The 24,561-nt window shown below is 39.2% G+C and overlaps 1 protein-coding gene across 1 annotated transcript in view; it reads left to right on the plus strand.

Annotated features, from left to right (window-relative positions):
* Positions 1–24,561, plus strand: part of GTF2E2 (general transcription factor IIE subunit 2) — an 86,119-nt gene that overhangs the window by 52,964 nt on the left and 8,594 nt on the right. The window contains exons 4-5 of the mRNA XM_004696194.2: positions 1,146–1,328; positions 3,775–3,868. Of these exons, the coding sequence (XP_004696251.1) occupies positions 1,146–1,328; positions 3,775–3,868 (277 nt within the window). The remainder of the gene's footprint in view (positions 1–1,145; positions 1,329–3,774; positions 3,869–24,561) is intronic.

Consider the following 24,561-nt stretch of genomic DNA (forward strand, 5'->3'; position numbering starts at 1 on the left):
TGCTTATTCACATGCTTTGTCTTCAGCAGTTGTGTCGGGAAGGTGAGCATCATAGAATGCCAATTTAATAGAAGAAAGTATTCTTGCATTGAGAGAGTACTTGAGTGGAGGCCAAATGTCCTTCTGCTACCTTAATACTAAAACTATAAATATACGCACATAGATCTATTTCCCCATCCTCATACATAAATATATTTGCATATGTACATGTCTTTATCTAGACCTCTATAACTGCCCTTTGCCTCCCAGCTCTTTGCTCTATTTCCCTTGACTTTCCTCCTGTCCCTCTATCATGCTTTGTCCCCACCAGAGTTTCAGCAATTCCTCTTTGTCACATTACCCTTGATCATGCCCTCCCAGGCCTCCCACACCCACCTCACCACCAATTTGGATCACCCGTTCTCTTGTCCCTGGGTTTATCAACACCACTTCCTTTCCCCCCCACCTCCCCCTCTCCCATGTCCCCCCGAGCTATCGGTCCCGTTGTTTTCTCCTCCAGATTGTGATTGTTCATCCAGCCTATTTTATTTAGACAGACCTGTGGAGATAATAACATGCACAAAAACAAGACAGAGCAAAACCAAGCAACAATATACAACTAAACAACAACAACAACAAACCCACTGACAAAGAACAAAACACATCAAAAAAGAAAAGCTTGTAGTTAGTTTAAGGAACATTTGTTGGCCTTTAAGAGTGGTTTCCAGTCCAGTCTGCCTGGGTACCACGCCCTGGTTCCAAAGTCACTAGGGTAATGTTGCTTAAAACGTTATAATGCCAATGAATGATAAACTATACTTTGGTGGGCAATATGAAATTTACTTTATTAGTGTTAATTGTTGTTGTATTTATTTTCCCCTCTTTTGTACTCAAAGAATATGGGTACATCTTTTTTCAGAGTAGTTGTCATAAAATGATTTACTTCTCATCTAGAGAATTTATATAAATAATATATAGCTTCTTTAAAAAAAGCTGCAGTATGTTCATCTCCATTCACTGTTCATCAGCATTTTAGATCTGCCATTTGGAATTCGTAAGGTGTTTTAATCTGTTACTGTATTAGGTAGTGTTAATTTGTGGAATTTAAGAACTTGTATATGAAGTTTTCCATTTGTTAATATATCCAAATTGTATCACTGTTACAGGCATTAGTCAACAATCCCAAAATTGAAGTAATAGATGGGAAGTATGCCTTCAAGCCCAAGTATAACTTGAAAGATAAGAAGGCCCTCCTTAGGCTCTTAGATAAGCATGACCAGCGAGGATTAGGAGGGATCCTTTTGGAAGACATTGAAGAAGGACTGCCCAATTCACAGAAAGCTGTCAAGGTAATCTTTCTCTTCTTTCTGCCTGGAAATAATATCCTTTGTGGATAACTGGTGTCATTTTGATGGTTTTAAACATTTTTATTCTTTTGTTTTATCTTTTCTGAGTTAAATCATTTGCTTTAACTTACATGAATTCAATGATACAGATTTGGCAAAAAGAACATGAGAGAAATTCCTTTCTTCTCAAAGATAGAGGAACTATAATTGAAATACAAAGAGCAATTATTTATTTTATTGGTTTATGATTGCTTAATGACCTAGGGCCCAGAAACTTGTTGATTTAAGGAACTTTTAGGATATTTTTTTCAAGGGTAATTGTGACCAAACTTGACCTTTGCCTTACAGAATCTAGAACCTCTCCACAGTACTTAAGAAATAATTTATCCAAATAATCTGCTTCCCCCCCAATCTCTCTAAAAGGGGAGTTGAAGGATTGATGGGAAATTGAGTGTCTCTAGTCTTAAACTCCTGTGAATACCATTTTTAAGGTTCTTTTTCTGTTAGGAAGATAGAATCAAGGGACTGCTAAGGTTACTTAAGATCATTTTAGAAAAGGTTTGCTGGTTTGGTGGTTAAATACTCATGCAGATGTAAAAACATGTAAGGTTGAAATTGGGAAGAGATTGCCTAAAGGAAACTAGTGAGGGTTAACTCCGAATTTTTTAAAATGCTAAGCCTAAAAGTAAAATGTATTAGGTTACAGATCTTGTTTGGAGAGAATTAGATAAATAAATAACCTTTTATCTGCTGAGGATAGAAGTAAGTAAGCAGTAGCTTTAAAAAAAATAAAAGTACCGTATATACTTGTGTATAAGCTGAGTTTTTCAGCACATTTTAAGTGCAAGTTTTGTGGTAAAATTAGGTGCCTCGACTGATATTCAAGTCGGCATATGTTCAAGTATATACTGTAATACGTTTTTGTATAAAAGGTGAACATGCATTAAGTAAAAGGTGAACATGCACTGTTTACTGGTTGCTTTTACAAAATAATCTATACCTTTTTATTTAAAACAACAATAAAACCATATTATTTCATTGTAAAATGATACTTCTGAATCACTGCATGATTTTTTTTGCTTTTGGCCTTAATGCTGGGCTAGAACTGAGAAAATCTATAAAAAGCATTTGAGCCCTCTGGCAGAGGCAGAAGTACAGTCAGCTTATGTTTAAGCACTTGTTAGAACTCTGAGTGGTGCAGAAATGCTGAATTGCGCATTGATCTGAGAGTTAGCATACTTAGAAGTACTGTGGGCTTGGATCCAGATTTTCACGATAAAGCACATATCACAATAAAATAGTCACATGCATTTTTGTGTTTTCCCATGCATATAAAAGGCGGTGTTTAGACTGTGCTGTAGTAAGGAGCTCCGGTGGTTGGGTTGCTAACCATAAAGTCTGCAGTTCAAAACCACCAGCCATATGGTGGGAGGAAGATGGGGCTTTCTATCCCCCCAAACAGTTACAGTCTCAGAACTCTTAGGGGCATGTCTACCTGACTCTATAGGGCCTCTATGAGTCAGAATTGACTTGATGGCCGTGAATTTGAGTAAGTAGTCTATTAGGTATGTGATAGTATTATGAAAACATTTGAAGTATTGAGAAAAATTACTAAAATGGGACACAACATGAAGGGAGACTGAAACCTTTGCAGAATTACACAAGGCCTTTAGAACGTTTGTGGAAAAATTTTATTACCTTCCAATTATTTTTCTCTGAGTCAGCTTTTAAGGGATAAGATAGAGTAAATCAAGGTTTGGAGGCTAGATAACCAGAAGCACAGTTATAACTAACAAATAGGATGTTCCTGGTCTCACTTTGATTTCATCCACCTTTACCAAGTCTGAAATATTAGCAAGGCCAACTAGTTAATTTCTTCCATTTTCCCTGTCAATCTATTGTCCATAGAACCACTGAGTGATTTTAAATTGTCTGATGTTATCTTTACATTTTCTACAGTGGAACTTTTATATGTACCATTCCTCCCATGAGAAAAACACTTTTCCCACCTCTGTCTACTTAATGAGCCCATAACGGGAAATAAAAGATAGTTATGATGAATATGTAGCAAAATATTTCAAGATAGAGGAAAAATAAAACCAGTAAGATCCCACAATGTATCTTAGATTAATAAAAGGCCCCATATGGACCCATATATTAATTGTAATATGGATGGATTTTGTAATAAAGGATGGATTTTTATTTACTTTTTAAAATACAGGGAAAACACCTCTTAATGAAAATCAGAAAACCAATCTTTAAAGAATAGTTTAGATTACTTACAAAAACACTCAAAAACTAAAATTGAGTCCAGTGAACTCTAATGGTATATACTGAGAAATAAAAGAAATGAGAGCCCTCTGTTGTGCAGAGAAAACAAACAAAAAGCATGTTTCTCTCTCTCTTTGGTCAATTTTGAGTTAACTGAACAATCTTTTGTATCTTTAAGGCTCTAGGGGACCAGATACTATTTGTAAATCGTCCTGATAAGAAGAAAATTCTTTTTTTCAATGACAAGAGCTGCCAGTTTTCTGTGGATGAAGGTGAGCCTTTCTATATGAATACTTTTGTAGCCCACAAGACTATACTTTTGAGCGCTGAAATTTAGTATCTATATAAATTTAAAATGTATGGCATTACTTTTAAAGCATTATAATCATCATGCTTTATGACAGAGCATCTAATGATCCCAGTGTCTAACATTGGTTTTTGGAATGAAATTTTAAATCTGTAGGGGAAGGAGGGGGAAAAAAAGAGGCCTCAAGTAGAAAATATTTTGGAAATTATGGCCACATCTGTACAAATATGCTTGATACAATTAATGTGTGGGATGTTATAAGAGCTGTGAAAGCCCTCAATAAAATGATTAAAAAATAAATAAAATCTGCTACTAGAAATATTTTAGATTAATTGTAACAGCTCGTAATTTCTTTCCCATAACTTTACCAAAAGGACTTTATTTCTTTGTGTCTATTATTTTACAAATATAGCTTCATATCTTGATAATGAAAGCTTGATAGATGATGATAAAAAGGAACAAGCTTTTTGTGACCAGTGTTCTGTTAAATCACATGTGTGTTAGTCTGAGTACTTTAGAGAAACAAATCCACAGAAACTCATATGTGTAAGAGAGAGTTTTATATAAAGGATAAGTGAAAACATCCCAACCCAGTGCTGCCCAAGCCTGTAAGTCCAACATTAGCCCATATGTCCGACACCAATCCACAAAGTCCTCCTCTATCTCACAAAACACACACAATGATGCCGACTGCAGGAGGAAAGCCAAGTCAGTGAATGTGTAAGCATCTCAGCGCTGACAGGGGTCTCCACATGGCTGCTTCAGCACCCAGGGCTGCATCTGGGTAGGTCCATGTGGCTTCTCCTCAGGGATGTCTCGCAGGAAGTGAGCCTTGCCAGCTGAAGCGGGAACTGGCTAAGGCAGCTGCACCCTGGTCTGACCATCACAAAGCAAGAGACCCAAGAACTCCAAAGGTGAGGCTCACTGAGCCATTTATCTCTCTGCCTTTCAATTAACTCCACATGTGTTTTTCAGCCAGGTTGGCACAATAAACTTCAACGTGTGACTGTCAAATGAATAAGGAATAATGAAGGAGATCCATTTTTTTTTTCTTCTCTGGTAGTTAGACAGTGCTAGTTGTCAAGTAATATGTTCAGTTTCCTACTAGATGTAAGGGACCTTTATATTGGGTTTTAATGAAATATTTGGCAGTCCTTGTTATATAGATATTATTATTTTTGTTTTTGAATGAGTGTATTTATTCACAAAATCATTTTATTTGGATGTGGATATTAAACAAGGGTTAAGTTATAAGACATATCTTTGCTTGTACAAGTATAAATCTTCTTTTAAGCTGATAATTCCTGCAATTTTTTAGTACTTTAAAAATTTCATAAAACGGCATGAAAATACTTTAAACTAGCTCAATTATAAAATTTCAAAAGCAATATAAACCCATAGTAAAATTGTCTATAATACAGATGTATAATAGGATGTAAAATGGTGATATTAGGCTCCAAATAGTGAAATTGTTAGGTAGCTGCCTGGTAATCATATTTACTATTTTTAATATGGTATTCAGTAAAAAGATTTTATAGAATGAGCTATTTTGAACAAGTCTTGTTCCTTTTTCTGTTATCTGGCTTTTTTTTTTTTTTATCTGGCTTTTGATACTCAAACTTGAGGTGCTTGTAGGTAGAATTTTAAGTCAGCTTGGAGTTACTTAAATGACCATGATTTCTTATAGGAAACAAAATGTTGTGTTTTTTCAAAATTATTGTGTTATGTGGAAAAAATTAGGCTTTTCTTTCCCACTAGAATGTTTTTCCTGAGTCATAGCAGAGGGAGCTACACATGCAAGACCTCAGTACATGACAATAAGTGGAGCAAAGATTGAATGATAAGCAAAGTGTACTTGTTTATACTTGCTTATTCAGTAATGAAGCAGGTTGCCTCATGATGTGAGGACAACAACCCAATCTAGGTATACGATACTGGATTTTATAGGGGCCGGGTTGTTGGGCTCACCTCGCCTCAGTCCTTTCAGTGCTTTCCCATTGACCCCATTGTTGCGTTCTGATCAGTCCTTATTCCAGCCCAGCGATTGATTTCATAACTCAAGGCTTTTGTGCCTCATTATCATGTGAGACAGAGTTGGGATGGGTCGTCCACACCTCTAGCTGACCTTGACAGTTCGATGTCATTGATTCTTAGGCCATGCTTATCAATTTAATAGATCCTGGAGAGACAGCCCTGTGTCTCAGTGCCTTCTTTGTAATAATAAAGGGAAGACTATGTAAAGTTTTTAAAAACTTGCAGGCTAATAGTCCACTCCCTCTGTGAATTGTAGTGGTAGTTATCCATTTAACAGAGATGTGGATACTGCTTAGCAATTTTTGTATTGCTTTGAATCTGATTTACTTGGACTTTGACTTTCATGCTGAGTTGAGAGACATAAAACTTCCAATTTCAAAATATCGAGAAGGCCATTAGATGAAAGGGACCACTCATTAGGGATGATTCATCCATGAATATTACATTCGTCCATGAATATTACATCTTTCTGATTATAACCTGTCTTCAGGGAAAATCATCACAAGATTATAATAGAGAGGAAAACCAGAATTTTATGAGGCGTATGCGGTAGAGAAAAGACAGATCAGAAAAGGACTGACCACCATCAAAGCTCTGTATGACTGAAGAGCCATACGTGATTTACACATTGATAATGGTTTGATTCTTTCAACCAATGAGATACACATGGACTATAGGTTCTGCAATACCTTTGTCAAAGTTTTGTAGTAAAACTAGTCAGGAGGGGTTTTTTTATTGATCCATCAGGCCAGAATTGGGGAGGGCAAGGAGATGGACCTCTTCTGTTTGCATATCTTGTTCTTGTAGGGGAACTTCTTTAAGCCTACCTTATTCCATACGTATGTCTTGTCAGCTCATAGGAGGAACTGCCCCTGCCATGCTGGTTTACCAAGGAGATTGCTGGGCCTACTGCCCTACCTGGAGCCCTAGGGGTGTAGTTGTTAGGAGTTAGGCTCGCATCCACTGCACAGGAGAAAGGAGAGGTTTTCCATTTTCCTTAACAGTTAGTCTCCAAAACTAACAAGAGCGGTTCTACTCTGCCCTCTAGGGCATGAACTCGGTGGCAGGGAGTAGTTGTTGGACTGCCCGGCCTTGTCTCACTGGGAGTTCACCATGGCAGGTTCGTGATCCGAAAGTGAATGTGTGGTACTCAAGATGGCATTGTGACTATCTCAAGACTTAGGATGAAACTGGGGCTCTGTCAGGGTTTCCTTTTTTTTGGTTTTAGGCACTAACTCAAACCTACACACACCAGATAGCTCCCAGAACATTAGCTTTTTACAAGAAGCAGACAGCTGATAGCCAAACCTGTTACTGGCGAATCAATTCTAACTCATAGCGATCCTTATAGGACAGAGTAAAGCTGCCCCATAGGATTTTTCTAAGACTATAAGTCTTTATGGAAATAGACTACCATACACTGTTCCTGTGGATCGAACAGCTGGTAGGTCTGAACTGCTGAATTTTGGGTTAGAATGAGCAAGTAACCATTGTAGCACCAGGCTCCTAAAGACAACATATGGCAAGACAAATTTTGATCCTTTTTTTTAAAGCTGCGACGCTGCTTGGAGAAGGTTTTCAGGGTATAGGTGACGACTCTTAGGTGATCCTACTTTGTACCATAGGTGAGGACTTGGAAAAGGGAACCTGCTGATTCTCCCAGGCCAAGTAGGCTTAGGTGGGCTGAACTTTTCTTCAGTGGATCTGGCATTTTGTACCATAGTCTTGGGATAGAGAAAATCCCTCATTTTTATGCCCCAAAACTGACGTGACATGCCATTTGCCCACTTGGAGGGTGAACTGTCCGATACCTTGGCACTAACCAATAAAGGTAAGCCTGCTAACAAATGTCAGAGGGTGATGAGTGCTGAGGGCTCATCATGCCAGTTCTCCTTCCTGAGGCTTGTTAATACCCTCTTGAGCATGCTTATATGTAGTCTTTACCATACTTAACTTAGTTACGTATGAGGAGGAGGAGATTACAGTTATAAAGAAAACTTAGCACAATTATCACATACTCAAATATTAAAGATCTTATAATAATAAAAAGATGTGCCTTTCCGTAGTACTAATCACATTCTATTAAGACAGCTACTTAACTGGTTTTATATTAGGGAGTTCTGGTGTTGACAGTCCATAATGCTACATATTAATTTATGCTGTTTATTTATGCTTTAGCAGTGTAATTTATCTATTTATATAAATGGATAGTTTTATTAGTTATAAATTGGTTTTATTTCCTTCGTCTACCTTTCCCAAACTCATTTCTCTTCCTTCCCACAGGCAACCTTTCTTAGATACATCATTTGATTGTATGCATTTCACAGTATGTTTTTGTCGTGAGTGTATTGTTAACTTCTTTCTTTTCTTTAAATAATACTTTTATTGGGGGCTCTTACATCTCTTATCACAATCCATACATTCATCCAGTGTGTCTAGCTCATTTGCACATATGCCACCATCATCATTTTCAAAGCATTCTCTTCCCACTTGAGCCCCTGATATCAGCTCCCCATTTTTCCCCTCCCTCCCCCACCTGTTCTCCCTCACGAACCCTTGATAAGTTATAGATTATATTTCCCACATCTTAAACATCATCCTCCATCGCCCCTCATCCACTTTTCCGTTTTTGTCCCCCTTGCAGTGGGTTCTAGGTTGATCCTTGTGATCAAACCCCCGCCCCCCCTTAATCCTCCTGGTATCTATACTCTCCTTGTTGGCCCTGAGGGGTTTATCTATCCTGGATTCCCTGTGTTGTGGGCTCTTATCTGTAGCAGTGTGCATGCTCTGGTATAATTTATTTTCATCAGTTCTGATTCCAACAGCTATCCCTCTGCCACTTCAACAAGCAACATACTTAACCTTCCTTAGTGGAAATTTTCTGTATTAAGTCAGCTCTGCAGATGGCAGCAGAGCATAGGAGATCTCTTCTGTTAGTTGAAGTTTCAAAACTGGCAAATGGATACTAGTAGTACCCAAAGATATAACATGAAACTCTAAGTTTTCTTGATAGTATTTCGTCAGAGAACTTTAGGAGTAAGTATATTTTGTGTTTGGTAATATACCTGAATTTTCATGTGATCTCCACGCTAAACCATTGTCATTGTTTGCCCCTGTGAGGACCATTGTTTCAACTTTGCTTAGCTTTTTCCTGTTGTTACTGGGGGGACTGGAGACTTCCGACCTGACTTCTCTTGGTTCTTTTTTTTTTTTGTGTGTGTCTTCTCTTGGTTCTTGTCACACTCCCAAGAAAATATTCAGACTAGAGAGAGGAAAAATGTTTGAGTGGAGGGAATGACTTTATTCAAGGTTATACCCATCAAGATTATGGGGATGGACATCTTAATTAGTCTGAGATATCTGCTGGGTGGAAAGTTGAGCTTTTTTGCCACTAAGGGTGGACCTTCAGCTATTGGTTGACCGTTCATATTGTACCCCCACTTACAGATGGTGCACATATACTCAAGGGTTTGTCCTTGCCAACCTGCCAGAACCCTGGCCAACCTGCCAGAACCCTGGCTGGTCCCTATCACTTCTGTCAGTTCAGTCATTTGAGGGGTTTGTGCACATATTCTACTCTTCTCAGCTGAGCCCTTTTACTGTCCCCTCTCTATGTTGGAAAATTTCTTTCCTTTTGAAAAAAGGATATTTGTTATCTTTCTCCATGGCATCGCCTGCCCCCCCACCCATCTCACCTACACAGCCCTGGTTGTGTATTTTTTACTTGTGTTCATTAATAATACCCCTAGTTTCATTTGCCATTTTATATGACCTTTGGACAAAATGAGGATTTCTCACTTTTTTTCCAAGTCATGAAAGTAATCATATGTGCTTCTTAGTAAAAGAAGGTATCTTACACACCCAGTTATAAATTCTGTTAATAGCTTGATGTTTATTCTTTTAGTTGACTTCTATATATTAGAGATATTCTATAATGCTGCATAACTGTTTAATACTGCATTGTATGGGATAGATTTCAAAATATTTAGCCATGCAGCAAATGTCCTTACATATACAGACTTTTTTAAAAACTGAAGTAGCCATATATTTCTTTATTGCTATGAGGTTTATTAGGAAGGTATTGGGAAATAAATTGATAAAATATATTTCTGTATCTTTCAAGATCTTTGTTGCTGACTTTCTTCCCATTCTTTAAGAGGATATTGATTGTTTAAAAATTTTTAAAGTATTCATTCACTAGTATATCTTGCTGCCTTTCAAAAAATATAACATTCCTAATTTTTTCTTTGGTCATGTACTTTGTTTTTAATTTCTAATAATTGCTTACTTATGTTTTCCTGGAAAATTATTCTGTAGAGTTTGGTCCTAGATCTTGTTCACTTTTTGAAAATTTTCCCCCCTTCTTTTTTTTTTCTTCTTCTATTTTTTAATAGTTTTATTGGCATTTAATTCATATATCATACAATTTAATAGTTCGATCATATTCAGAAGAGTTGGGCATTCACATCACAATCAGTTTCAGCACATTTTCTTCTTTCTCATACTCACAGCTGTTAGCTCCCTATTTCCCCATCCTCCCTTGCCACACCCATAGGTAATTTTTTTTTTTTTTTTCTTTTAAAAAAATCATTTTATTTGGGGCTCATACAACTGTTATCCCAATCCATACACACATCAATTGTGTAAAGCGCATTTGTACATCGTTTCTCAAAACATTTTCTCTCCATTTAAACCCCTGACATTAGGTCCTCATTTTTCCCCTCCCTCCCCGCTCCCCCCTCCCGCATGAGCCCTTGATAGTTTATAAATGGTTATTTTGTCATATCTTGCCCTGTCCGACATCTCCCTTCATCCACTTTTTGATTGTCTGTCCCCCAGGGAGTTTTCCCCCCTTCTTGCTAGTGTTTTAGTTCTGGTTTTTCTTTTTTTTAAGATAGGTCTTGGTTTATCTGTTTCACTTAGGTTGTTGTGACTGTGATTTTGTTTTGATAGAAAATCCAATTACCATATAAGTCTAAAAGTATTGATGAAAATTCAAAGAAACCTTATTAAATAAAAATAAATATATCAAAATGTAAATTCGCCACCTATGCCTGTACACTTTTGAAGGCAATATTTTCATCTCTAGCCCTTTCCCAAAGAATTCTGTGGTCTTTAAATTGTATGATGTCAAAAAAGCAGTTTTGGGCTTCCTTGAAAATCAACGTGTGTTCTTTTGAAATGTTCTTTCAGTTTGGGGAACAAAAAGAGGTTGAAGGGGCAAGATTAGGGCTGTTAGAGGTAAGTTTTTTCAACAAAAATTCTCGAAGACAGCCCTGCTACCCTTGAAGAGTAAGTGGGTGCGTTGTTGTGATGGAAACTTCTCCTTGGCACAATTTTCCTGGCTTTTTACTCACTAGAGCAGTTTTCCATTTCCACAAAGTTTCTTCTACTGAGCCCCTATGATTTCCCTCTGTCCTTTAAGAAACCTATCAAGAGGACCCCTCAGCAGTCCCCGGAAACAGAAGCCCTCACCTTCTGAGCTGATCTCTCTGCCTTGAATGGAACGGATCCAGCAAATCCCCTGCGAAGCCACTGTTTCGGTTGGATCTTTTTTGGAACGCACCAGGAGTCACAGACAAGTGTATTTCTGAGAGATCTTGTCTGCATTTATCCACTGGTTGCAGAGACAATTTTAAACACATTTTCTGTGCAATGAAACTGCACATGTATGAATTAGAACCCGAGTTGACAATATTTTTTGCCTTACTGTCTATATATTTTTAAATCATTTTATTGGGGGCTCGTACACCTCTTATCACAATCTATCCATCCATCCATTGTGTGTCAAGCACATCTGTACATTTGTTGCCCTCCTCATTCTCAAAACATTTGCTTTCGACTTGAGCCCTTGGTATCAGCTCCTCAGTGTACTATTTTTAAATATGTATATTGGATATGAGGGAGGACTGAGCAATTACATCCCTCCCCCCTCCTTTTCTATGTTTCTAGATTTTGCCCCAGTAATTGCTGTACTTAACTGCTGTCATGTGTTTTCATGCACATCTTTTGATTTCATAGTTTATTGATTGCATCTCTTTTTAAAATTTTAATGTCAGTTTTTATTATTTAAGGACATTTATTGTCTTAAACAAGACTGTAACTAGAAGCTTTGCGGTCCTATCTAGTATTATTTTCCTTGAAGTTGGGCTTTAGCTAATGCTACTTACTAGCACAACCTCTTCCTATGCTACTACTTTCCAACTGTGTTCTTTTGTTTTAGGCATTCCCTTTGTAGATATCATATGATTGAGGTTAATCTTTTGAGTGTATCTTGAGTGTCATTTTATATTTATAATCTTTATTATATGATGCATTCTACCCTTCACTTATTCTTCTTTAAAGATTGACAGTCTTGGAAACCTTATTGAATAGTTCTGCTCTATCCTATAAGGTTGCTATGAGTCAAAATTATTGACTCAATGTGTGTGCGTATAAAGTCATTTTCTTCATTAAGTAATTTGCTTAAAATTGTAGATAACAGATTGTTAATTTCTCTTTCTCCTGCCTATTTAGCCCTTTGTTGACACTTCCTGGGATTTTTGCCACAATCTTTTATTACTTATTCATGAATTCATTGAGCAAATATTGATTGATCTCCCAAACCCCAAACTAGTCTGTGCTTCACAGAGCTGACATTCTAAAGGGGGGTATAGACAGTATACAAAATTAAACCTGATGACAGATTGCATGAATGCCACGAAGGCAGTGAAGGGGAGGAACAAAAGGTGCTAATGATACAAGGGGAGGGTGGACTCAGAAAAGGTCTCAGTGAAATATGAGATCGAATGATACAGAGCCCACCTTGCAAAGTAACAGAAAATGCCCATTGGTTTTAAGTTTTAGATTTTAGAGTGTCAGGAGGACTGCAGGCAAAGGGAATAGCAAAGGCAAAGACTGTAGGAGAGATTTGGACATTTTGCTCTAATTCCTGTTGCTTTTGAGTGCCTTTTGACTTCTAGCAACTCTATGAAGCTTACATAGGACTTGCCCCCACAAGGGTTCCAAGTTTAATCTATGTGGATGTAGTGGTTATGTATTGGGCTGTTGTCTGCATGGTTGGCAGTTCAAGACCACCACCAGCAACCCCTTGGGAAAAAGACTGGGCTCTCTACTCCTGTAAACAGTTACAGTCTCAGCAACCCACAGGGAGTTGCTGTGGATCAGCATTGACTCAATTGCAGCGAGAGTAGTTTAGGAATCTTTATGAAAGCCAACTGCCACATCTATCTTAAGGAGAACCTTTGAGCTAGCAGAAGAGAACTTAACCACTGTGCTACTGAGGTGCCTGTACCCCCTCCCCCACAGCTGCACTTTACATTTTTTAATCAGGGTCAGCAGACCCTTTTTATAGCAAATATTTTGTAACATTTTCTCTGCTTTTGTAAAATGAAATTGATACTATAAACCAGGGGTCCTCAAACCTTTAAACAGAGGGCTAGTTCACTGTCCCTCAGACCGTTGGAGGGACAGACTATAGTTATAAAAAACAAGAACTATGAACAAATTCGTATGCACACTGCACATATATTATTTTGAAGTAAAAAACCAAACGGGTAAACACACCCGGTGGGCCACCTGTGGCCCGCAGGCCATAGCTTGAGATCCCCTGCTATAAACGACGTATAATTTCTTAAAAAATAAGTTTAATATCCTAACTGTAACATAAAAGAGAAACATTGACTTCATTTTGAATTTTTTTCAGTATTTATAAAAATTCAAATTATACGAAAATGTAAAGGGAACACATCGCTATTTATATGTAGACTCAACAATGAATGCTATACCTACAAGTAGACTATTACTGACATGTCAGCAACTTATATACCACAACTAGTGTCTTCCTTTAGTGGTAAAAATTCTTAGTGAGGTTCTGAAAAAATGTAAAAGGCAGTTTGTTTTCTTAACAAGGGGAAAAACAGTACACACACACACACACACTATACTAATACTATACATTTCTGAGGAATCAAGTGTGTTACATTAGTAAAAAATGTGCTCCCCCCATTTTATTTTGGGGGTGTGTGCATTTATATAAAACAATTGAATTCAGACTCAATTTGTATAAGAAAGGTGGCTGAGGGTTTAATTTCCACCCTAGCAGTATTGACATTTTGGGCTGGATAATTGAGTGTAGGGCATTGCTGTGTGCATTGTTGGATGTAACAGTAACATACTCTTCCCCCACCATCCAGAACACCCCAAAATATCACCAGATATTGTCAAATATACTCTAGGTGGCAAAGTGATCCCTGATTGTGAATTACATTAGAGGTACAGTTTATGATTATAAAATTAGAAAACCAGTTGAGATATTTTCTTCAAGCATCTTTTGAGTCTTTCATTCAGTGATACCAGGGTTATCAAAGTATTATCAGAGGTTATCAAGATGGTAGTAGGAATATCAAAGTAATATTTCTGCCTTTGAGCTTACAGGAGTACAATATCAATATGTTTGTTGCATATTGTAGTTAGAAAACAATTCTGTTTTCAATTTTGGAAATCTTAATATTGTATAACTTGCTAATTTTAAAACAAAACCCCTAAAATTTCATTAATGATAGGAGTGGGAAATTTGCAAAGAAGACATACTAAAAACTGACATGTATGAGGGGTCTTTCAAAAGTTTGTGGGGTGAGGGAGTAAATGAGGAGCTGATATCAAGGGCACAAGTAGAAAATGTTTTGAAAATGATGATGGGAACATGTGTACAAATGTGCTGGACACAATGGATGTGTGGATGATGTGATAAGAGCTGTAAGAGCCTCCAACAAAATGATTTTTTTTAAAGTTTGTGGGAAAATTCCATTATCTTTTAATTTCAATTTTCCAAAAACCTTTGAAGTCCCCTTCTATATGTTAACAATTGCCCCTCCCTCTTCCTTTTTTGTTCATCTTTTAACCTTCCAACGCTCCAGTCTTGAGTTTTTTGGTTAGTGTTGTGGTAGCACACTAGGTGGCAGCCTTAGCTGTAGCAAGGAAATCCTGACTTTCTTTTTTAAGCTTTTTATCACACTTAGGGATCATCGTTTTTCTTTTTTACTTTAAAAAAATCCACATTCTATGAATAATAGAAGCTAATATGCTAAAATGTGGCAGATCAGAAGTAAAGGTGACATTTATTCTGTAGTAGTTCTTCTGATCCTGTAGTAAAGTGAACACAAAATGGTTTGACCTAGTAAATTCAAGTTAGGAATGCATCTGCTTTCACAAAAGCCCTTATTTTCTGAAATGGGCCTTAGTCATTTATAGTATAATGCATAATCCTGTGGTTAGGACAGTGGTTCTCAACCCGTGGGCCACCACCCCTATGACATATTTCCGATGGTCTTAGGAACCGAAACATCGCTCCTCTGTCGTCTCCAGGCCGGTCTGCCCACATGCAGATTCGCCCACATACGAGTACCCAGCGTGAAGACTGTTACCCATGCTATACCATGCTTCAAGACAAAATTTCATTTATTTGTCATTAGAAATAAATATTTCACAATATATAATTACATACTGTTTTTGTGATTAATACTGATTTCATTATGTTCAGTTTGTAACAATGAAAATACATCCTGCATATCAGATATTTACATTATGATTCATAACAGTAGCAAAGTTATAGTTAGGAAGTAGCAACAAAAATAATTTTCAGGTTGGGGGGTCACCACAACATGAGGACCTGTATTAAAGGGTTACGGCATTAGGAAGGTTGAGAACCACTGGGTTAGAAGGATGGTCTGAGGAGTCTAGAAATCGGGTTAAGAACTGATATTAACTCTGTTCTGTACTCTCAAACTCATTGAATCAGTGAGCACTCATAGCAACCCTATAGGACAGTTAGAACTGTCCTGTGGGTTTCCCAGGAGCAGAAAGTCTTGTCCTGCGCTTTACTAGCTGTGGCAAATATACTTGACCTTCTCTGAGCTTCCTTATCTGTACAATGGAAATAATGGTACATGTACCTCATGGTCTTTAGCAAGATTACAAAAACGAAACCGAACTCACTGCCCTTGGGTTGATTGTAGCTCATAGCGACTCAAAACTGCCTCTCAAGGTTTCCCAGACTAAATCCTTGTGGGAGTAGTAAACCTGGCCTTGCTACCGTTAGGAGAATTCTGAGTTAATATAAATAAAAAGCAGTTAGAGCTTTGAACATAAACTGACCATAATAGGAACACAGTGATGTTAGCTGTTATTAATACTATTGAAAATTGTTAAAACTTGTCCAAAATACTTGTTTTAATTTCACTAGTCCATCTGGAAAATGACTCAATGGAGCTGTAGTTTTGCATTTGATTAGATAATGGAGAAACAACTAGTTTAGCCGTCTGGGAACACATTTGCAATCTTTTACAATTATGTAATGTTCTTTGCTGTTTGTCTTAGTTATCTAGTGCTGCTATCACAGAAATACTACAAATACATGGCTTTGACACAAAGTTTAGCAAGGTAAAAGTTCAAATTAAGAGTGCTAGCGCGAGGGTAAGGCTCCCTTCCTCACCTACCAGAGGAGGGGGGGGACCACAACAACTTTGAGGAATTTTGTCTCCTTTCTACATCTGTGGGATCCTTGGAGATTTCTGTGTCTTGGCATCAGGCTTCTCATGAGTGGAGATTCTCAGCACAGAGACTCAGGATCAAAAGGATGTGCTCTGCTCCTGGCTCTTCTTTGATGCTGGTACTGGGGTTCCTCTTTCACTCTTCTCTCTCCTTTTATCTTGTAAGATACAAGGGAGGAGTCCAGGTGGTGCAGTGGGTTAAGTGTTAGGTTGCTAACTACTACCCTGTTTCCCTGAAAATAAGACAGTGTCTTATATTAATTTTTTCTCCCAAAGACGTGCTAGGTCTTATTTTCAGGGGATGTCTTATTTTTCCATGAAGAAGAATACGGTACACATTTATTGTTTTATTAAAAGAGACCTCATACTTCCTGCTGCTCTGGCTGTACTGCTGCCAACAGTGAGCTGCGTGGCGGTGCCCGCTGCTACGGTCCAGAGTCCAGAGTTACGGTAGCTTTGTGGGGCCTTATTTTCAGGGCGATGCCTTATGTTTCAGCGAGAGGCAAAACTGTAAGTAGATCTTATTTTCGGGGGATGTCTTACTTTCGGGGAAACAGGGCAAGTCAATAGTTCAAACCCACTAGCTACTCTGCAGGAGAAAGATTTAGCTGTCAGCTCTCATAAGATTTAAGATCTTCAAGGGGCAGTGGGGGAGAAGATTTACAGTCTCAAACAATAAGGACTAGTTTTGGTTTCTCCTATGGGCTTACTATGAGTTGAAACATACTTAGAGGCAAGTGGTTTGGGATTTTGGTTTCAAAAATAGATGTGATACAACTCACACCTCGGCAAACTTGCCTTCCCATCAAATAGGAGTTAGAATGTTACATCCTTAAGAGAGCCCTGGTAGTGTAGTGATTAGGCATTGGGCTGCTGCTAACCACCAGCTCCCTTATGAGAAAAAGATGAAACTTTTCTACTCCCATAAAGAATAGTTTCAGAAACTCACAGGGACAATTCTCCCCTGCCCTTTAGGGTCACTATGAGCCAGAATAAACCTGATGGCAGTGAGTTTGATTCTCTTGTTTGATTCTCTTGTTTTGTTTTGTTTTGGGTTACAGGCCAACCTAATATTGTTAGACCTGATTAATCATATCAGATCACAACGTGAAGTGATTACCTCATTACATAATTGCCAAATTTTTACATGAATGCCAAATTGACACATACTATTGGAAGACATAATTCAATTCATGATAATATTTTCTATCGTGAATACTTTCGGAAGCAGAAGTCTGATAACAGTGTAACTTTCTCCCATTGCTGGTAAATTGTTCTTTTGCTTGATAACCCTAGTGAGTTCTAACTTTATTCTTTGAATTCAAGACTCCTCCCAGCTGCTGTTACTTTTAAGTCTTTATACTAGGACTCAGATGCTATTTTAGATTATTGATTTTATGGTTGTGGTATTCTTTTCCATAGATATACTTTAAACAATTGATTTGAACCTCTACAGAGGGAAAGTTGGTTTATATTTTGCATTTATTTTGCTCTTAAAAATAAGCCTAAATAATGCATAGTTCTTGCAATACATAAAATATGCACTTGTCTGATTATCAGTTTTTAAAAAATCATTTTATTGGGGGGGGTCATACAACTCTTATCACAATCCATACATTCATCCACTGTGTCAAGCACATTTGTACATTTGTTGCCCTCATCATTTTCAAAACATTTGCTTTCTACTTGAGCCCTTGGTATCAGCTCCTCATTTTTTCCCCCTCCCTCCCTGCCCTGACCTCCCTCATGAACCCGTGATAATTTATAAATTATTATTATTTTGTCATGTCTTACACTGTCTGCTATCTCCCTTTACCCACTTTTCTGTTGTTCACCCCCTAGGGAGGGGGTTATATGTAGATCCTTGTAATCGGTTCCCCCTTTCTACCCCACCTTCCCTTCACCCTCCTGGTATTGCCATTCTCACCACTGGTCCTGAAGGGTTCATCTGTCCTCAATTCCCTGTGTTTCCAGTTCCTATCTTTACCAGTGTACATCCTCTGGTATAGCTGGATTTGTAAGGTAAAATTGGGATCATGATAGTGGGGGGGGGGGCATTTAAAAACTAGAGGAAAGTTGTATGTTTCATCGTTGCTACCCTGCACCCTGACTGGCTTGGGTTCCCACTCCGCACTGCTGCCCCGCATTCTCAATGATATGATTTTTTTTTTCTTTGATGTGTGATACTTGATCCCTTCGACACCTCGTGATCACACAGGCTGGTGTGCTTCTTCCATGTGGGCTTTGTTGCTTCTGGGCTAGATGGCCGCTTGTTTATCTTCAAGACTTTAAGATCCTAGGCGCTGTATCTTTGGATAGCTGGTCCCATGAGCTTTCTTCGCCACATTTGCTTATGTACCCGCTTTGTCTTCAGCGATCATGTCCGGAAGGTGAGCATCATGGAATGCCAGTTTAATCAAACAAAGTGTTCTTGCATTGAGGGAGCACTTGAGTGGAGGCCCAATGTCCATCTGCTACCTTAATACTAAACCTATAAATATATGCACATAGATCTATTTCCCCATCATCATATATAAATATATTTACATATGTACACGCCTATCTTTAGACCTCTCTAAATGCCCTTTGCTTCCAAGTTCTTTCCTTTATTTCCTTTTTCTTCCCTCTTGTCCCATTATCATGCTCAACCTTCATTTGGATTTCAGTAATTCCTCTTGGTTACATTGCCCTTGATCAAGCCCTAGCAGGCCTCCTACACTCTCCTCGCCATCGATTTTAGATCACTTGTCCCTGGGTTTGTTAATACCACTTCCTCCCCTACTCCCCCTCTTCCATGCCTCTCCCCCTCTCCCATGCCTCTCCCCCAACCATCAGTCCTGTTGTTTTCTCCTCCAGATGGTTTATCCTGCCTATCTTATCTAGATAGACATGCAGAGATAATAATATGCACAAAACAAGCAGAAAAACAAAGCAACCAAAGGAAACAAAACAACAACAACAAAAAACCCCAACAACAACAAAAAGAAAAGCCTACAAATAGTTCAGGGTCTGTCTGGTGACCTTTAGGAGTGTTTTCCAGTAGAGTCTGATGTGGTGCCACGTCCTGGCCACAAAGTCTAATTTTGGTATTCCCTGGGTACTTTGTTGCTCAACTCCTCTGCTGTTCTGTTGCATGCCCTTAGTGTTTCGCCTGGGTGTGGTGGGGTCTGATCAGGTGCTATTCCCTCCTGTGTCTCCAGTGTTGTCTCTTGTAAGAATATGGGTCATTGAGGGACGTCATGTCTCATGATGGGGCGGGCCCTATGGTCCTCTCTGTGCATTGGCTGTTCTGAGCAGGAATAGCTTTCTTAGGGCTTGGTGGGCCAGGATGTGTTCCACTCTCTATTCCTCCCCTTTCATTTGTTCCTGTGGGCTGTGGTCAGACATGTCCCTCTTGTTGAGTTGTAGCTTCAGTGCTGTCCTCTGAAGTGGGGGCAGCTGTCCACACACGTAGTTGAGATTGGGGCTGGCACCTATCAATTTTATAATATACGAAAAACAATTTCTTTCTTTTTTTGGAGGATTCTTCTGTCAATTTTGCATTTTCTGTCCATTAAAAAGTAATTAGATTCGGGACCCTGTGAGAACTTTCCTCTAAAATTAGATCCTCCCTTTAAGTGCTCTTCTTAAATATTTATACATCTATAATACATTTTCATGTTAGATATAATATTTAAATACTGCAAGAACAGTAACAGAAAGTAGGAATTAAAGTGGGAAAAAATGAAGTTTTATTCCAAGATTTTTTCCTCTGGAAATAACTTAAGTGATCATTCTTTTAGCAAAAGGAAATAGTTAAATTTTAAAAAATTTTTATTAAAATATTTCATTGCAGGCTCTGCAGCTCTTATAGCAATCCATACATCAGTTGTATCAAGCATATTTGTACCTATGTTGCTGTCATTATTTTCTAAACGTTTACTTTCTATTTGAGCCCTTGGTATTGGCTCCTGTTTTTTGCCTCCCCTCCCTCCCTCTCTCCCTTTCTCCCTCCATCCTTCCCTTGTGACCCCTTGATAAATTACAAATTATTATTTTCATATCTTAAACTGACTACCATCTCCCTTCTCCCAGGGTTTCTGTTGCTCATCCCTCTGGGGGTGTGTGTGGTTATGTGTCGGTCATTGGAATCGGTTCCCCCTTCCTCTCCTCTCACCACCTTCCCCCTACCCACCTGGTATCACTACTCTCATGCCTGTTCCTAGATTCCATGTCATGAGCTCTTATCTCTTATCTGTACCTGTGTACATGCTCTGGTCTAGCCCGTAGTGAAAGGCAGGACTGGGATCACGATAATGGGCGTCGAGAAAGCCTCAAGGAGCTGGTGGAATATTTTGTGTTTCATCTGTGCTATACTGCACCCTGGTTGACTCATCCCTTCCATATAACCCTTCTATGAGAGGATGTCCCATTGTCTGCAGATGGGCTTTGGGTCTCTGCTCCGAACTCCCCCATTCTCAACAATATGGTTTTTGTTTGTTTGTCTTGGGTCTTCTGATGCCTATTACCCAATCCCGTTGACACCTCCTGATCCCACAGGCTGGTGTGCTTCCATGTGGATTTGTTGCTTCTCTGCTAGATGGCTACTACTAGCCATTACGACCTCAGAAACTGTATCTTTTGATAGCTAGGCACCATCAGCTTTCTTCACATTTGCTTATGCACCCGTTTTGTCTTCAGTATTTGTGCTTCAGTGTTACAGGGAGGGTGAGCATCACAGAATGCCAGGTTAGAACAGTGTTCTTGCGTTGAGGCAGGACTTGAACAGAGGCCCTAAGTCTGTCCACTACTTCAGTATATTGCCATATAAATATATGTACATAGGCCAGTACTTCTGTTTTTATGCATTAATATATTTACATATGTACATGCTTATGCTTATACCTCTATCCATAGGTTTGCTTCCTAGACCTTTTCTGTTTCCTTTACCTTTCTTCTGCCCTATCATCATGCTTTCCCTTTTGCCTCTTAGTAATTCCTCTCAAGTTAGATTGCTGTTTCTCCAACACCCCCAGGATCTCTGTGTCCTTCTCATTGTTGCTTTTAATTCCCTAGTTGTTCCCCTGTCTATGGTGTTGTTTGCTCACTGCTCCTTTCCCCTGCCTCATCCTCCCCCCAAGTCCCTCCAGAACCATGGGTCCCGTTGTTATCTCCTTTGGCTTGCTTCCCATGCCTATCTTATATATAGGTAGACAAAACCAAGAACAATGGAAACAAAACAAAAGATTGAATAAAAAGAGAAGGAACAAAAAAAGATAATAAGGGAAAAGAAAAAAACAAGAAAGCATATATAATTCCAGGTCTGTCTGCTGACCTTTGTGACTATCTACTGGTCCTGGGGGAATTCTGGGGACTGCCTCTCCTAGCCTGTAGTCTATTTTGTGGGCTCCACAGGGGCTTTTCTTTACTCCTGTTGCTGATCTTGTTATGTTCCCTTTTTGGTTTGCCCTGCTGTGGGTGATTCAGACCTGACTAACTTCTTGCCGTGTGTCCCCAGTATCGTCCTCTGTTGTGGTGTGCTCCAGTGAGGGGACATCATGTCTTGAGCTCTTGTTGCTCCTATAGCCCTCTCTGTGCCTTAGCAGCTCTGTGCAGGGACTTTGTCCTCCAGGCTTGGTATGCTAATATGGGCTCTGGATCCTCAGCCTCTCTTTTTTCTTCATGGTTTCCTTCTGTATGGGAGTGGCAAGCGCGCGGGCCCCCCACCCCCCCACCCCCCCGCCTGTAGGTTTAATGTTGTCTTCTGTAGCATTTACTTCTAGGGAGGGAGTCAGTTGGCTCTGATTGGGGCCGGCTCTGTAGCCCACTCTGTTCATGAGTTGTTCCATGCGGTTATGTTGCCCTCAAGGTTTGGTGCGTGGGATCTCCATGCACACTCCCAATTCTGTGGAGACATAACCAATACTCCCCTGTGGCCCCCGTCGGTTAGTGTCTTTCTCCCCCTAAATTTTGTTTTAATGTATTTTCAATTCCATTGTGGCATGAATTTATGGTGTTCTATTTTCTAAGTGGTGTACACAAGTATATATTAGTTTTCCAGACCATTGAAGATGGGGTGCAGTCACTCTTTTGTAAATACAGCAGTATTCTAGTAGATATTAATTGCCTTTGTGATTACATCCCGAAAGGTCTGCAATATAGATAAGTTTCTGTACGTATCACCAGAGAGAAATCAAAGTAACCTAAGTCTTTAAGGAACCTGATGTGTTGTGAAATGAATTTCTTTATGTCATCTTGCTTTCTTTTTTTTTTTTCTCTAAATAGTAACTTGCCCAGGGAAGAAGCTGGTTTCTACCTGCAAAAATGTTCCTTTGTATAGGACCTGAGCTGGTTGACATTTTATGGTTTGTGACTCTCCCAAAAGGATTGGCTGGACTGCCACCATCTAGCAAGGGTATTGGTTTATTTACTGTTCAAATAGTGTCCTGAAAAATCACGTAGTAGGATTGAGCCAACTTGGTATCCACCAACAGGACTGTGGTAGCTACATAATCTGGTGTCAGTTTGAGAGGATTACAAGTGAAGGAGTAGAGTCTAGTCTGTCAATCGGATCATATCTAATAAGGTCTCTGGGTGGGCATGGCCTTCTCATGAGAATTTTGGGAAATCCTGTATTCCTTCTTGGAGGCGGGAGACATTGTCTCTCTGCTCACTCCCTTGGAGACTCTCTATTAACAAGGCTGACTTCTTGTGAGACATCCCTGAGGAGAAGCCACATGGTCCTACTCTGATGTAGCTCCGGGAACTGGAGGAGCCACATGGAGATCCCTGCCAGCGCTGAGATGCTTACACCACTGGATCCAAAAACTTTCTACCCTGTGATCATCCTGCATTTGGCATCATTGCATGTGATTCGTGAGCCTGAAGAGGACTTTATAGATTGGTATTGGACATATGGGCTAATATCAGACTTAAGGGCTTGGACTGAACTGGGTTGGGATCCTTTCTTAATGTACAATTACCCTTTTTATAAAACCTTCTCTACACATAATGAGTTTCTATGGATTTGTTTCTCTAGTGGACCCAGACTAACACAGGGACTGACCAGTTTATGTCCTGTTGGGAGTGCCATGTCTTGAAATTAACAAGGAGTTTGCTTATGTGAGCAGGCAATCCCACCAAGGTTTTGAGAGAATGGAGGAGAGACTGGTGCAGAGCAGTCTGGACCCAGTGTTTCTGTAGAAGGAGCCTCCTAAAAATCGCTGAAGACAGCAAGAGGCACAAAAGGGACCTGGTGGTAGAGAGCCAGTGGCAAGAACACAGAAGGGGACCTGGCAGCAGAACCAGCAGTGATGGCAGAAACTGGTGTGAGGATGACAGCAGTTGGTCACATTGCTGCACTGACTATAATTGGGGGTAGTTAACAGTGGGGAGAGGCCAGCAGCGCAAGAAGGCTGAACACAGAGACTTGGAAGGGCCTGCCAGGAGCCGAGGGCAGTTGAGAGAGCTATCCTGATACTAAGATAAACTGCTGTATTTACTTCCAAGTTGATGATGATCCTGAGTTAAAACCATTTAACTGTGACTATGGCCTTTGAAGTCTACGTGGCTCGTTCAGTGAGTACTAGAACTCGGCTGTCAAGTAGAGTGCTGTGGAAAACAACAGCTGGCATCAGAAATAGTGAGGAAGTTGAGAGAGTGACGACATGTCTGACCTCCTCTTCATAAGAACCAGCTTTGTGCTGATCTTGATTCTTATTCCTCAGGAATTTGGATGATTCCTAAAGTTACATTACATACTATGGGCTTGGTGAAAGATGTTTGAGTGAAATTAGTGAGTAAAAACTTGTTTTTTTGTTTATAGATTTGCTTTTCTTCTCCACCTTTAGTGCTATATAGAGAAAAACACACACTTTGTTTTGTTTTTTAAACATTTTATTAGGGGTTCATACAACTGTTATCACAATCCATACACACATCAATTGTGCAAAGTGCATTTGTACATCATTCTCAAAACATTTTCTCTCCACTTAAACCCCCAACATTAGGTCCTCATTTTTCCCCTCCCTCCCCGCTCCTCCCTCCCTCATGAGCCCTTGATAGTTTATAAATTGGTATTTTGTCATATCTTGCC

Source organism: Echinops telfairi, unplaced genomic scaffold (genome assembly GCF_000313985.2).
Source record: "Echinops telfairi isolate 266 unplaced genomic scaffold, ASM31398v2 ScPeMD7_9;HRSCAF=40, whole genome shotgun sequence".
NCBI lineage: Eukaryota > Metazoa > Chordata > Mammalia > Afrosoricida > Tenrecidae > Echinops > Echinops telfairi.